Source organism: Lemur catta, chromosome 1 (assembly GCF_020740605.2).
Source record: "Lemur catta isolate mLemCat1 chromosome 1, mLemCat1.pri, whole genome shotgun sequence".
NCBI lineage: Eukaryota > Metazoa > Chordata > Mammalia > Primates > Lemuridae > Lemur > Lemur catta.
In genome coordinates this window covers 75,574,294-75,589,397 of record NC_059128.1, presented here as the reverse complement: position 1 = coordinate 75,589,397, position 15,104 = coordinate 75,574,294, and the positions used below count along the sequence as shown (strand labels likewise).

Here is a 15,104-nt window from a genome sequence, read left to right as displayed (position 1 = left end):
TCATCCCAACCCTGGAAGTGCTCACAGAGAATCAAGAGACAATGGGGGTCGTTCTCAGTGCTGGGGGGACCAGAGGAAGGATTGAGTCTGCTTTGAGCCTCAATGGACAGATGAGTGACAAAATAGGGGGTTAGAAGGGAAACTACGGTGCCCCGCGAAATGTAAGAAAGGGAAAGAGCCCCAGCCCTGGCCATCTACTCAACATTTACTAAAAACCACCATTCACTGAGGTCATGGAGGGAGCATGAGGTACTGGTGACTAAGATGCCATTTGCAGCTCTGGAGGCTCACAGCCTGGCTGCAAGACAGACAAGTAAACGAAATAAGAGGTGCTCAGTACTCAGGGTCCTGTTAGCAGACACGGGTGAGCAGCAAGGAGTATCTGCCACCTGGGGGTGTGTGGGAGGGTTTTGAGCTTAGGCTGAGGGATAAGAAAGGGAGAGGTGCTCCAGGTGAGCACAATAGGTACAAAAATACAGAAGTGTTACCCACCAAAAGGAAGCCCATCCTGGGGTGCTAGGAAGTTTCTGCTTGTTGATCTGAGCGCTTGCCTCAGAGGTGTGTGCAGTTATGGAAATTCACTGAGCTGTACACTTACAACTTCATATATGCACATGCACGCCAGTTGTGCTTCAGTTGCTTAAAAGCAGTCCCCAACTTCTTTTGTAAGACAAGACTAGACTGCAGAGCCATACTGTTAGGTTCGGGATCCAGTCCTCCCATCCCAGCTCTAGGACCCTGGGGACTCTTCCTCACTAAGTCAGCTTCCTCACCTGTAAAATGGGGATAACAATACCTGCAGCACAGAGCTGTGTGCTGAGCTGACAATTGGAGATATGTAAAGCATCTAAATAGTGCTTCCTATGTGCTTCTCTTGACAATACCAAATTTCTAATGATTGGCAGTGCCTGGCACAGAGAAGCTCAATATAATTTGTTGAATAGATGAAGGAACGAATTAAAAGTGTGATTTTTTTTGTTTTTTTGCACCAGGAGATGGCTTGAGCAAATGCAGGGGTGTGGGTTGGAGTGGAGTACCTCCACTAGAGGCTCCTAGGCAGGAGCTCAGGGCCTGAGCAGGGGTGGTATTCCTGAGCAGAAGCTGAGGCTTCTGTAAGTGGGGAAGGAGAATGGCCAGTGAGGCCACTTGAGCCCTGTCACTTAGGCCCTGTCGGGTGGAGATAAGAGCCCCAGGTCAAGCCTGTGTGTGCTTCCCCCATCCCCAAACGCACACTAAGGCTCACCCCAGCAACTGCACAGGCTTGCCGAGAGGCTCAGACCAGGAAGAAATAATGCTACACAGCACCCCCCACTCCCATGGCCCTCTCACCCTTCCCCTCTAGTGGTCAAACTTGGCACTTCTCCCCACCCTCAGGGGGCAGGGTAGTTTCGGGAGAGGTGGGAAAACCTGCTCAACAGGGTGGCCAAAGCCTGAACCAGTTAGACAGGGCAGTCCCATCTCCCCCCAGCAAACCTGTCCCTCTCCTGGCTCACAGAACAGAGGCAGAAATCCCACAAAACGAATCATTTTATTGCACTGTGGGTGGACTGGAGCGGTGGAAGCTGAGGAGGGGGTGAGAGTGCGGGATGCAGCTGAGCCTCTTTTGGCTCTGCCCGTCCAGGCCAGGGTGGGGCTGGTCAAGGACAGAGAGCTCAGTCTTGGGGGAAGAGGAAGGGAGGAGGCAGAGCATTCCTCTTCACCCACTCCATGGCATTAAATAAACACAAAGCAACTCTTTACGGCACAAACTATACAGGGAGGTCCTTCCTCCCAGCCCTGGACTGCACAGAGTGGAAGGGAATCTCTGGAGGACAGGGCTGGGGCCTCTAGCTTCTGTCACCACCCCAGGCCCCTTCCCAATGCCCTGGGGCAGGGGCAGACAGCTCTGAACAGGAAACAAAACTCCAGTTTCTTCCAATCTCCTGGGCAGGCAGGTCCATCTGTGTATTATACTTCTGGCCCAAGGGTTTTCTGGTCCCTGACCCTGAGATTTCTCAGGACCTGAGCTTAGCTGAGATTCCTCCAAGAGAGGCAGAGTGGGCCTGGGAAACAGGCAGTGAGAGTCTGATCCTAAAGTTTTCCCCAGCCCAGGCCTCTGCCTTGGCAAATAGAAAGCAGGGCCATGTGAGAGCTGGCGAGAGACCCAGGCTCAGAGGGGTTGGGTGGTGTGATAATACACCAGGTGCTCTGTGTCCTCGGCAGTGGAGACCGTGGAGCTGGCGGGGGTGGGCAGTGGCTGGTGGTGGTGTCCATGGAAGTCTTTTCTCTGGTTCTTAAAGAAGCAGTAACCCAGGATGGCTACCACCGCCACGATGCAGGTGGTCAGGAGCACCGCAACGGCCATCTCCGCAAAGCCTGGAGGAAGAAGGGGTGAAACGAGGAGCTACCAGGGCCTGCCTGGTTCTGACACTCACCCCTGCTCTGTGGAAGGAACCAAGTCACATGGATGCCCGGTGTGGAAGGACACATGCACCCAACTCAGACCTCCCCCACACGAGTGACTGAATGGCTCCATTTGGGAGCCCAGGGGGATTCTGGTGGGCCTCAGGTCTTGGCTCCAAGTTGCCCTCCTTACGGGTGGCTTGGGGGAAGGCCTGGAACTCCAATGGCAGACCTCTGGCATGCACTTTACTAGACTTCCCTCCCTTGCCCATGGCAGGTATCACTATTTGACTGTGGCACTCTGTCTCTACGGGCAACCTCAGGAGCCTTCTCAACACAGGTGTAGACGGTCACAACCAATCAGGTGGAGCTGATTCCTTGAGCTGATACCTACATGTCAACCTTGGTAACAGGACAGACCAGGGCTTACCTACACCAGGAATGGGGCTTTCCCGCCGCAGCCCAAACACATCCTTCTCTGCAAAATGATGAGGTAGAGACCGGTCAGCACTAAGGGCTCGGGGACTCAGCCGCTCCCAGTGCCCCAGACCCCCACTGCCATTGTCTCCCACCCTGACTCCAGGCACTCTGAGGATGGAGGTGTGACCCACCCAGGCCTTGCGACAGAGCAGAGTATGCTAGCTACACCTTTCCCCTCCACACCCCCACCCTGCCATTGCCCTGCTCACTGGAGATGCCACGACAGGACTCAAGACACTGCTGCTCTTCCTCAAAGTTGTTCTTGTTGCCATAGCAACCGCCATAGGTAAAGCGGGCACAGCGTTCATTGAAGGGGTTATAGTACCAGCGCGGGATGCTCTCCTGGCACAGTCCCGTGTCTGGCAGGTCCACGCAGTGCCCTGGGGGATAAGAAGCAGGCCAAGTGGCAAGTGAGTCCCAGGACATCCTGCCACCATCTGCCAGGCTCCGCACGGCTGCTGCCCACCACCTCCCGACTGGCCTCGTGCTCTGGACAGCTGTGGCTGAGGGCCTGAGAGGCCCCAGAAACAGCTGGCCCATCTGCAGTGTTGCCAGAAGCACAGAAGACAAACCCTGGACAATAATCTTAGGCACGAAGGTAATCTACACTGGCTCACAGTTATTTCTTTCTCTTTTTTTCTTTTCTTTTTCTTCTTTTTTAGAGACAGCCCTGTCTCCCAGGCCAGAGAGCATAGAGTGCAGAGGCATCATCATAACTCACTACCACCTTAAACTCCTGGGCTGGAGGGATCCTCCTGCCTCAGCCTCCCAAGTAGCTGGGGACTACAGGCGCACATCACCACACCCGACTAATTTTTCTATTTTTTCATAAAGATGGGGTTTTGGGGTCTTACTCTTGCTCAGGCTGGACTTGAACTCCTTGCCTCAGGCGATCTTCCTGCCTCAGCCTTCCAGAGTGCTAGGATTACAGGCGTGAGCCACCGCACTCAGCCTCTTTTTCAATCTTCTTTCACCTTTTCTGACAGTGTCAAGGTCTCAGTTTTCTAAACAGGGAGGCTTACCTTTTTAACAAAGAGGATGGGCCTCAGAGTCTGAGCCTTGGCAGGTAACAATGTCCAGCTAAAATTTATTAACATTGCTTTATTGTATTTATTTTTATCATTATTTTCAATGTATGGCAAGTAATAGTGGCTTCCCATTTATGGTAGTGATGTGAAATTTCCATTTCCATTAAGTTTAAAAAAGTGCTTGATTGGCCAGGTGTGGTGGCTCACACCTGTAATCCTAGCACTCTGGGAGGCCAAGGCAGGAGGATCGCTCGAGGTCAGGAGTTTGAGACCAACCTCAGCAAGAGCAAGATCCCTTCTCTACTAAAAACAGAAAGAAATTAGCCAAACAACTAAAAAATAGAAAAAAAATTAGCTAGATGTGGTGGCTCATGCTTGTAGTCCCAGCTACTCGGGAGGCTGAGGCAGGAGGATTGCTTGAGCCCAGGAGTTTGAGGTTGCTGCGAGCTAGGCTGACGCCACAGCACTCTAGCCCAGGCAACAGAGTGAGACTCTGTCTCAAAACAAAAAAAAGTACTTGATTAAGTAAATAATATCTCAGTGATACGTGATGGGCATGGTTAAAGTTATGAAGCTGTTCAGAGAATGAGTGATGCTTGGAAAACACAGAGCCACAGAAGACAGCCCAGGAGCCCACCAGGGAACAGGCCGCTCATCTGGAGAACTGGGGAGCCCGCCCTGGCTCTTTGTGCCCACCGCTTGGCACATACAGCAGGCCCCACAGGCACTGCTGGATTGAATGAGTGAGGATGGCAGTGCCAGCATCTGCCCTGACCCAGGGGATCTAGGGAGGATCTCACCTTTGTCACTGCGGAAATGGATGTTCTGGAGCTCGTCAAAGCCACTGGTATCTGCAGAGATGAAAGGTCAGAGGCTCTGCCCAGGGGCGCAGAGCAGAGACATTAGGACCTCCGAGTCTGCTGCCCACCCCGTCCATCCCCCAGGCCTCACATTTTTCACAGTTGGCCTCATCAGAGGCATCGGGGCAGTCAGGGGTGTTGTCACACTCCAAGAAACTGTCAATGCAGCAGCCATCGTCGCAGCGGAACTGGGTGGAGTGACAGGTGCCAGAGCACACTGGGTCGGGGTGGGACGGAGTGGGGGTGAGGTCAGGCTCAAGCAAAGAGCAAGTGCCAAGGGCCCATCATCTACCTCGCTCTCCCTACCCTGACACGGCATCATGACACATCCCCCATTCCCTTTCCACCAACCCGACTCCTGCCAGTGGACTGGGCAGATCCCGATAGGAGGATGCTGGGCTGGAAGGGGTGGGGTGTTTGTGGTCCTTCCATTTACTATGGGGGGAGGAATGGGTTGGGCCAAGGCAGGCTGGCCAGGGGATGGATGGGCTGGAGACCTGGCGGAGGTCAGGGAAACAGGGAAAAGAGTAAAGCCCACCTGGATGGTGCCTTTCCATGGAGGGTCCTGGGAGAGAGAGAACAGAGAAGTGAGAGAAGACATGGCCAGGCTCCAGTAGAGACGTGATGACTGGGGGTGCCCACCTCCCTTACCAGTGAAGAGAGACTACCCACCGGGGGGAAAGTCACCTGAGCCCCAAAGCTGCCTCTCAAAGGCCCACCTTGCACATTCCGGCAGGCTAGCATACACTCCTCTTCCCGAAGGTAGTTGTTCTTGTTGCCTAAGCAACCTCCATAGGTGAAACTCTTGCACATCTGTTCTGTGGGGTCGTAGTACCAGCGGGGAAAAGAGCCCCGGCAGCGGCCCACCTTGTTGGATGCGAGGCAATAGTCTACGGGAGAAGAGCTTGTGAGGGGGGCCTGTGGGGCCGATCTGCAGAGCAGGGTGGCTCCAGGCACTGCCTCCCCACCTCTCCCTCACCTTCTGTCTGCTTGGCAGACAGCACAGTGACGGTGACGTTGGTCGTGTTCTCTGGCTGGTCTGAGTCAGTCACTGTCAGCTGGAACAAGTAGGTGCCTTCTTTGAGTCCCCACAGCTCTACCTGGTCCGGATCCTTCCTCTACACACAGGAATGGCCATCAGGCTTGGGCACCCCCTGATGCCCTCAGGCCACCCCAGGCCCTTTCAGCCGTCCCCGAAAGCCCCAGGGAGAGCAGAGGGACTTGGTATTAAATGCACCCTCAGCTTCTCTCCACTCCACCCCATCTGGAAACACCAGTTGGCCCGTGGCCCCAGATAGGGCTTCCAGGAGGCTCAGAGGGGGTCAGGGAGTCAGCCCAGTGTCTCACCTCTACCCTGACGTCTCTGTCACCTTGCAGCAGGTGCCAATCTGTGTTGTCCACATCCTTTAGCACCAGAGGTTCCTGGGGCTGTACCTTCAAGTCTATGCCCGCCCAGGCCTTGGGGATCCGGGACCCTGGGGCAAAGGTGAGGTAAGGTCAACTCTCACTGAATGGACCAGGTATCTCCCGGGGTGAAGTGGGGCGGTGGCAGTGCGGGCCACACCTAGACCTACTTGGGACTTGGCAGCCTGTATGGGGTACAGGTGGGAGCTCACGACAAAACCAGCTTCTCACTGTCTAGTCAGTCATTATGTCTCCGGTATACTGAAGACATTTTTATGTTGTAAAACCCTCTTTCTGAAGCAAATTACTGAAGAGCATGTGCAATCTAATTTAGGGAAAAAAACATAGATATTTGAGGGGGTGGGCTTGTTCCTATTTTCTATAATAACCAGGTATTTGGGCTAATTGTTTTAAAAAGTTAAAGTAACATTTTTTTAAAAAGCCAAATAAGGAGACGTGTGATTAAAACTCATCACCCCTCACTCCACTGTCCAGATTGCTACTGAGAAGCCTAGCTGGACAGAGGCCTTAAGCACAGCATCCCCAGGGAAACAATGTAGCAAGCCTTGGTGCCCTAGGACGAGTGGTCAGGGGAAGAGGGTGCCTCTGGCACCTCAGACAGACTCTGTCTCCAGTGATGAGGGCTCTGAGGGAACTGTGCTCTCCCTTGACCCGACAGTGCCTATGCCTGGGGCTTCCTCCATCTCAGGGTCAGGGGCTGGCTGGGGAAGGAAGACAGGCACAAAGCAGGATTCCTACCCATAGCCGGGTGATTGGTGGCCCCCTCAAAAGATATGTCCACATCTAACCCCTGGAACCCATGAATGTGACTGATTTGGAAAAAGGGTCTTTGCACAAGTAATTAAGCAAAGGATCTCCAGATGAGATCATCCTGGATTAGCTGGTTAGGCCCTAAATCCAATGACAAGTAGTACCCTTATAAGAAACAGGATAGGAGGCTGGGTGTGGTGGCTCACACCTGTAGTCCCAGCTACTCGGGAGGCTGAGGCAGGAGGATCCCTTGAACCCAGGAGTTTGAGGTTGCTGTGAGCTAGGCTGACACCACTGCACTCTAGTCTGAGCAACAGAATAAGACTGTCTCAAAAAAAAAAAAAAAAAAGGAGAAAAGAAACTGAAGAGGAGAAGACAGAAGGAAAGACAGATGAGAAGGCCACTCGAAGACAGAGGCAGAGAATGGAGTAATGCAGCCACAAGCCAAAGTACACCTGGAGCCACTAGAAGCTGGAAGAGACAAGGAAGAATTTTCCCTTGGAGTCTTCGGAGGGAGCATATCCCTGTGGACACCTTGATTTTGGACTTCTGGCCTACAGAACCATGAGAGAATAAATTCCCATTATTTTGAACTCTTGGTTTTTGTTTTTGTTTTTGTTGTTGTTGTTGTTGTTATTGTTTTTTGAGACACAGTCTTGCTCTGTTGCCCTGGCTAGAGTGCCATGGTGTCAGCCTAGCTCACAGCAACCTCAAACTCCTAGGCTCAAGCAATTCTTTTGCCTCAGGACTACAGGCATGTGCCACTATGCCTGGCTAATTTTTTTTTCTATATGTATTTTTAGCTGTCCAGATAATTTCTTTCTATTTTTTTAGTAGAGACGGGGTCTCGCTCTTGCTCAGGCTGGTCTTGAACTCCTGACCTCGAGTGATCCTCCTGCCTCGGCCTCCCAGAGTGCTAGGATTACAGGCATGAGCCCGGCCAAATTCCCATTATTTTAAGCCACCCAGTTTGCAGTAATTTGTTGCGGTAGCCACAGGCAATGAATACACTGCCCTTAAGGGGATTACAGCCCAGTTGGGCAGATTAACAGGCAACAACATGAAGCAACATAAGGAGATAAGAGCCAACAACATGAAGCAATGTGTGTACAAGATAAGGCAAGTGACATTCAGAGAAGGGAGCCATGGCAGGCTAGGGGAATACGGGAGGCTTTCTGGAGAAGAGAAAAAGGGTTTTTTGAATGTTTTTGTTTTTATTTGTTTGATTATGAGGAAGAATGTAGGGTGTTTTTGATGACAGTAGAAAACATGAAAAACCAAAGCAAGGAATTAGGAATTTGCAAGGCTAGTTAGGTAGACAGTAAGGAGACCAGCTGGGCTGGGATGGACCTCAAAGCACCCTGGATACCAGGCCAGGGAGCCTGGACACAGCAGGAGTGACATTCAAATATTAAACAAAGGGTGGTACAGGAAGGGAACAGACACTGGCCGCAAGCAGTGGAGCAGATTCCTGGAGGGCCTGGCTGCACTAGACATTGACCTCCTAGATACATGATGGAGATCCAAGAGTCCTAAGGGAGGGGCCCAGGGCCTGGGCAGCAGGGGCACGCCTGAGCTCGGCCAGCAGCTGTTTTCCCATCTGTTTATTGCTGTGGAGCAAAGAGGGTGGCGAGTGGATCAGTGCAGCAGTTCAGGGCAGATGCAACAGGAGCGGCCTAATCCTGGGGCAGCCATGGAAACCAAAAGGAGGATATGAGATACAACGCCGGCCAAATGCTTCAGGCTCCTCCCTTCCAGGCTCTGGGAACCAGGGAGCAAGAGCCAGGGCACAGGCGTAAGGGAAACCAGATTTAGAGGGAACACGTGAGTTCAGTCACAGAGAAGTAGAATTTGAGGGAGGGAAGGCCACCAAGACCAGCAGGCAGTGGGAGATGGGCACGGGAGCTCCAGAGAGGCCAGAATTGGAGACCAATCTAGAGGCATATTATTAAAGAAAGATGCCATTCTGTGCGTGTATGTTGGACAGCACGCTAGGTACTTTCCCTTTATCATCTATACCAGGGGTTGGCAAACTGTGGCCTAAGGCCAAATCCAGCCCACCATCTCTTATTTTATTTATTTTTTACTTTTTTAGAGACAGCATCTCACTCTTCACCCAGGCTGAAGTGCAATGGTGCAATCATAGCTCACTACAGCCTCAAACTCCTGGATTCAAGCAATCCTCCCGAGTAGCTGAGACCACAGGTGCATGCCACCAGGCCTGGCTAATTTTTTTAATCTCTTTTCAGAGACAGGGTCTCACTATGTTGCCCATGCTGGTCACAAACTGGCCTCAAGTGATCCTCCTGCCTTGGCCTCCCAAAGTGCTGGGATTACAGGTGTGAGTCACCACGCCCAGCCATGTTATTTTTAAATGGATGAAAAAAACCAAAAGAATAATCTTTTGTGACATGTGAAAAGTACATGAAATTCAAATTTGTGTTCATAAATTGGAACACAGCCTTGCCTATTTGTTTACATATTGTGCATGGCTACTTCCGTGTTACAACAGCAGAGTTGAGTAGTTGCAACAGTGACTGTGTGGTCCACAAAGCCTAACATACTTGCTATTTAGACCATTATAGAAATTTTGTTGACCTGGTCTCTATCACCTACCTTCATAACGACCCTGCCACACCTACATTCTCGCCCTCTTTTCAGATGAGAAAGTTGACACCACAAAGGTTCAATGACTTGCCCAGGGTCACTCAGTTTCTAAATGGCAGAGTGGGATTTGCCAGGTCTGTTTGACTCCACAGCTCACGCTCTCTCCAAAATGTTATCCTGCATCACCCACCTGCTTAGAGACGTGATTCTGATTACTTTTATGATCTTGAGTTTTTGTTTTTCAGTTTAAGTAATACATGTGCATGATATAAAATTCAAAAGGCACAAAAAGTTAGTGAAAATTTATTTCCCTCTTCTTGACCGCAGGAGTTCCTCACTCAAAGGCATCCTCTTTTACGTGTGTGTGTGAGAGAGAGATAGAGAGAGAGAATATGGAGATAGCATTTGAATTCATAGGCATGCAAGTTATTCATCTTGTTTTTACCTTAATATATACTGAAAAATCATTCCGTAGCAACACAAAAAGTTTCCTATTTTTGTTATTATTATATAGTATTCATTGTATGAATGTACCACAATTTCTATTTAACCAGTCCCCACCAGCTTCCTGATTTAGATTCTCTGTCTTTCTCTTTCTCTCTCCTTCTCTCTCTACTAAGAACTAAACCATGCTGCCTTAGGGTTTATTATTACTATAATGAAACAGCATCACAGTATTCAATTATAGGATGTGCTGACAGACACTGAGATTGTTTCCAATTCTTCATTACTGTAAACAATGCTACAGTAAATAATTGGCTGGTAAGTTGTTTTACACATGTCTAAGTACAGCCACAAGAGGAATTCCTACAAGTGGAATTGTGTCAAGATGAATTCCTACAAGGGGACTTGTTATGTACAACTACAGTTTTGATAGATATTGCCAAATCATCCTCCAAGAGACTCTACAGAGGTTACTCCAAGTGTAAGAGTGCAAAGAAAGTAGAGAAGAGAAAGAGATAAGAACAGCTGGGGTGGGTGTCAATTCATGAGTGGATTATTAAAATTTCATATATGTATACAATGGACTATTACTCAATTGTAAGAAATGACAGTGATCTAGCACCTCTTATATTTTCCTGGATAGAGCTTGAGCCCATTATCTGAAGTGAGATATCACAAGATCGGAAGAATAGGCTCCACATGGACTCACCATCAAATTGGCACTAACTGATCAACACTATGGTGCTCACACGGTAGTAATGTTCTCCAGGGATTAGGGGGTTGCGGTGGGGGGGAAGTAAACTCACAACTAATAGACGCGGCGAGCATTGTAGAGGGGAAGGGCATGCCTCTAATCCTCGCTTGGGTGAGGCAAAGATATAAAATATAACCAAAATGTTTGTACCCTCATAATATCCTGAAATTAAAAAAAAAAAAAAAAAAGAACAGCTGGGGTGGGGCTGAGTAACAGGGATTTCTCTTTGATGAGGCAGAGAAAGCAGAGCCAATGGGGGACTCACAGAGGTGAGAAGACCAGGACACACATTGACAGCAAAAGGGATAGGAGGGCAGAGATTTAACAGAGAAACATGTCAAATGGTGCAGAGGCCTACAATAACTAAAAAAAGGGGAACTGGATTCAGGGATGTAGGGGAAATAAGACAGGGAGAACAGGGATGCAAAGTGGTTGTCTAGAAGCAACTCCCCAGCCCGGGGCTAGGCTGGCAACCAGGAGAGGACCCTGAGAGACAAAGCTAAGGGGGTAGTGAGCTGGGGGAAGACCTTCCTCCCTCCTTGCATTTTACAGAAAATAATCAGCTGTTGGAAAAGGGGAAAGAAGACAGACTACTTAGCCGTCTGCATAGCAGAAAGATAGGGAGACCCATTGAGCCCCCAGGGTGGAAGCAGCAGGCAGAGTGATACATTAGACCTTGGGCTGAATCAGGGGCTGAGTCCCACCCACACAACTCTGTCCTCTCCAAGCCCCAGTCCCCAGGACCAAGGGCAGGTGCCCAGCCCTACCACTCCCTTCTTCCCACCCCTAAGAGAGCAAAGGGCTAGAGTGGCAATAAACCAGCCTCCCCCAGCTGCCAGGCCTCAGGACATCACCACCTCCTAAGACTCCACCTCCTAAGCCACTCCTCCATAGGAGGAAGGGGAGGGCAGGAGAAGGGGAGAGGAGGAAGAGCCAGCTGTGAGGTCCCCTGGTGCAGGAATCTGGACTGGCCTGGCCACAGGCAGGAAAAAGGAAACAAACCAACCCACCCTGAGGAGGATGTCTCTATCCAATAGAAGAATGAAAGGTTTACAATTAAAGAGCACCCACCCCACCTTGCCTGCCTTGTCCACCTGGCCTCCAGGAGGCCCTTAATGGCTTTACCCTGTCCTTACCCACCTACAACCTCTCCAGCTAGACTCAGCTGAGAATGGGGCCCTTGACACACAGCTTTCCCTACTTCCCAAAGTATCCCAGCACCCTCGGAGTGGCCTAGAACGGCCTGGAGCTCACATTCAGTCCAAGCCCTACCTAGCTCCCTAAGTGCCCCAGGAAATCCCCACTCCACCCTAACGTGTGCCAACCAGGCCAGTCCTGGGGGTTTCCAGATGAGGAAGGCTGGTCCCAAGACCATGTGGCCCCAGTCCAGCTCAGCTCCTGACCGGACTTCAGGCTCTGGCCCTGGAGTAGGACTCCCATGGGCCTCTGTCAGTGCAGGAAGGGCACAGGCAGCTCAGGTCAATAGGAGTCATCACCACCTACACTTTCTGCTACTTCCTTGTGGAACAGGCTCTATCCCTACTCCAGTGGGACTCAGCAGCCCAGCCTGGCCCACAGATGTGCTCCCCTCCCCCAGAATCATCATCTCACCTCTCCTCAGAGACCCAAGAGAGCTACTGTAAGGACAGGGAGAAGAGGGGATCCTTAGCCTGACAGAGAGACTAGCCCAGGAAAGAGCTGGAGAGGAAAGCCCTTTCTCCACTTTCCAGAAATGAGACCACCCCCAGACTTGGCCCCAGCCCAGTTCTGGCCCTCGGACTCCCTAGTCTCGAGTTTTCTGTTATCCATTGAATTGTCTTGGATCAGAGTGATAGGTTTCTACCAGAAAGGTGGTCTTCTATGAAAAACAGAACAAGACTTTTGGGGGTCCCCCCCTCTGGGGTGTATCCCAGGCCTACCATTTATGGGCAGTGTTATCTTGGGCAAATTATTTAACATGAGAGTCTGTTTCCTAATCTAAAAAGTGGGAGCCTAATAGCAGCCTTTTTGGAGATTGTTGTCATGAGACCTAAGTGAGAGGATGTATGGCACAGCACTCAGTAAACTGTAGAGTGCTAACAGAGGTTATCAGTATGACCCGCCCCTGCCCTGGAGCCCCACCTGGCCAGAGAAGCAGTAGAGAGAATGGAGAAGGAACCCTCGATTGACCCTGATCCCAGCTGAATGTTCAGTCCCAAGATGAAAGAGGAGGAGCCCTGGCCCCTACTTTGCCCTTATCCCTGGAAGTAAACAAGGCTTGGCTACCAGATCTTAAGCAGGGAGAGCCCTGTCTAGCTCACACGCACAGGTACACACACCTGCCTGGACAGCTGACATCCCTTCCCTACCAGGTATACATACCAACAGGCTGATTCACCCAGCAACCCTCCTCACCTCGCACCCCAGAGCCTCGAGGGTACTGTGCCCACAACACCACCCCTCTGCGTTTGGGTCAGCCACAGACTGGGCTTGTTCTTTAGTCTCTGGGGTCTGACAGTTTTCCCGGACCACCAAAAAAGGCCAATCTGTTCCCAGGGCATAGAGAGATGCTAACCGGTCCCAAGTCCAGACACTGAAGGAGACTGTGGCCAAGCTACTTGACAGGGCCTCAAGGTGCCCAGGACAGTGCTTGGCCAGGGTGCCTTTCTAGTGGCCAGGCGTCATCCAGACAGCTCACTCTCACTCAGCTCGCCAGTGCCAGAGGTCGGGGATCCTGGGGGTTGCCTCCTCTGTCCAGTACACACAGCCCAGAGCAGAGGCCATCACGTCCGACCACCCAGAATTCAGGAGCCAGAGTCTGGGCTCTAGGATGTCACCCATTTCCACTCACGTCCCCACGCCTTTCTTTATTGTTCATACTGCCTACTTTTAAGGAGGACTTGGGGTAGAAGTGGGCTCTCCTCCTTAACTCCTTTCTGATGCTCGTCTCCCCCAGGACTCCATAACTAGCCCCTCTTCTGAGTTTCTCCAAATCCATCCATCCCTGCACCCTCCTCCTTACCCCCAAAGCCTTGGGTCCGCAGATCGCGGTAGGAGCGATAAACATCCCGCGTGAGGTAGTTGATGAAGCCCTTCCTGGGCGCGAACTTGCACACGAAGTTCTGCTCGTAGAGGCAGTTCATGAGGAAGCAGGCGGCGATGGCGTCCTCCCCGCGGTCGGGCTGCAGCTCTACCAGCGCCAGGTTGCAGTGCTGCGCGGTGCAGCAGGCGCGCACGCAGTCCCGGCCGCGGCGCACCCTGGGGGAGTCCAGGAAGGTGGCCCCGTTGCTGACCGAGGCCGTGGTGTCCAGCACGAAGGCAGGCACCCCGGCGGTAAAGCTCGCCAGGCAGGCGTCACCCGCGGGCAGCCCGGGGGGCTCCGGGGGCGGCCCGGCGTCGGAGTCCCGGAGGCCGAGCGCCCACGGGAGCCCCACGGCGACGGCAAGGAGGCGGGCCAGGGCGAGACAGGCCATCGTCCTCCCGCGGGCCGTCGCCCTCCTCCCCTCGAGGGTCACCTTCACAGTGCGGGCCTGCGGGTTCCGAAGCTGCTTGAGACCTGAGGGGAGGGAAGAGGAGGAGACACACCCGGTCAGCCGGGCGGACTTCGAAGGAGGCGGGCCGGCCGGGAGGAAGTGAGGGGCGGAGGGGGCACAAGGACACCGGAGTGAAGTGCGGGACGCGGGCCGGCCCTCCACGCACGCTCCGGTGGCGCGGCCGCCAGACAGACGGACAGCGGACTGCTAAGGAGCTCCCGTACCCGGGCACACGCACGAGCGCAGGACAAAGGGCCAAACATGCTACCAGCCCGCTGCGCCTCCGCCTCGGTCTCGCGCTCCGGGGCCCCGGTTACCTGCGCAGGTGAGTGGGGTGGGGCCCGGCGGGCTGCGGTTCCGGTCCCGGCTTCCAGCGCGGCCTGGGCCGCAGCTTCCGCCCCGGTGCTCGGAGCGCCGGGGATCTGCCACCTCCTCCCCCTGGTTTCTGGTGAAACTGAGTCAGTGCGGCCGGGGCGGGGCGGGGCGGACAGTAACCCCGCGCCGTCGGCCCCGCCCACGCCGGTGCTCCCCGGCCGGCCCTGCCCGGCCCAGCCGCCCGCCCGCCGCCCTGCGGTCCCTGACCCCGCCCGGCAGTCTGGTCCCCGAGGGGCTCGCGGGCTCCGCCGGGTCCAGCTTCGCGAAGGGTCCCCGCGCCCCATTGGTGCCTCGGGGATCCCGGAGGCCAGGACACGGCCGGGACGCGGCCGCGAAGTTGGGCGAGCGGCGGTTCGGCGCTCTGTGGCGGCCGCCTCCGGCCTCCCTTTGCGGTCGAGGCCAGCAGTCTCAGCCCCAGGCCTGAGGCGCTAGGGAAGTGCGGAGCAAGGAGAAATGCGGGAAAGCCGCATGCAAATGATCTCGACGT

General features: G+C 53.1%; 1 protein-coding gene across 2 annotated transcripts; it reads right to left on the bottom strand.

Annotated features, from left to right (window-relative positions):
• Positions 1–1,509: 1,509 nt before the first annotated feature.
• On the bottom strand, positions 1,510–14,646 carry SPINT1 (serine peptidase inhibitor, Kunitz type 1). 2 transcript variants are annotated; one of them, XM_045534989.1, is made up of 11 exons: positions 14,560–14,646; positions 13,732–14,265; positions 6,098–6,225; positions 5,730–5,868; positions 5,470–5,640; positions 5,289–5,315; positions 4,842–4,967; positions 4,691–4,741; positions 3,072–3,242; positions 2,813–2,860; positions 1,510–2,355 (listed from the first exon to the last, which is right to left on the bottom strand). In XM_045534989.1, the coding sequence occupies exons 2-11, from the start codon at positions 14,180–14,182 to the stop codon at positions 2,150–2,152; spliced, it is 1,518 nt and encodes a 505-aa protein (XP_045390945.1). In that variant the 5' UTR covers positions 14,183–14,265; positions 14,560–14,646; the 3' UTR covers positions 1,510–2,149. The 2 variants fall into 2 exon arrangements, with proteins under 2 accessions (XP_045390945.1, XP_045391024.1); XM_045535068.1 differs by lacking the exon at positions 14,560–14,646 and adding an exon at positions 14,467–14,549.
• Positions 14,647–15,104: the final 458 nt, after the last annotated feature.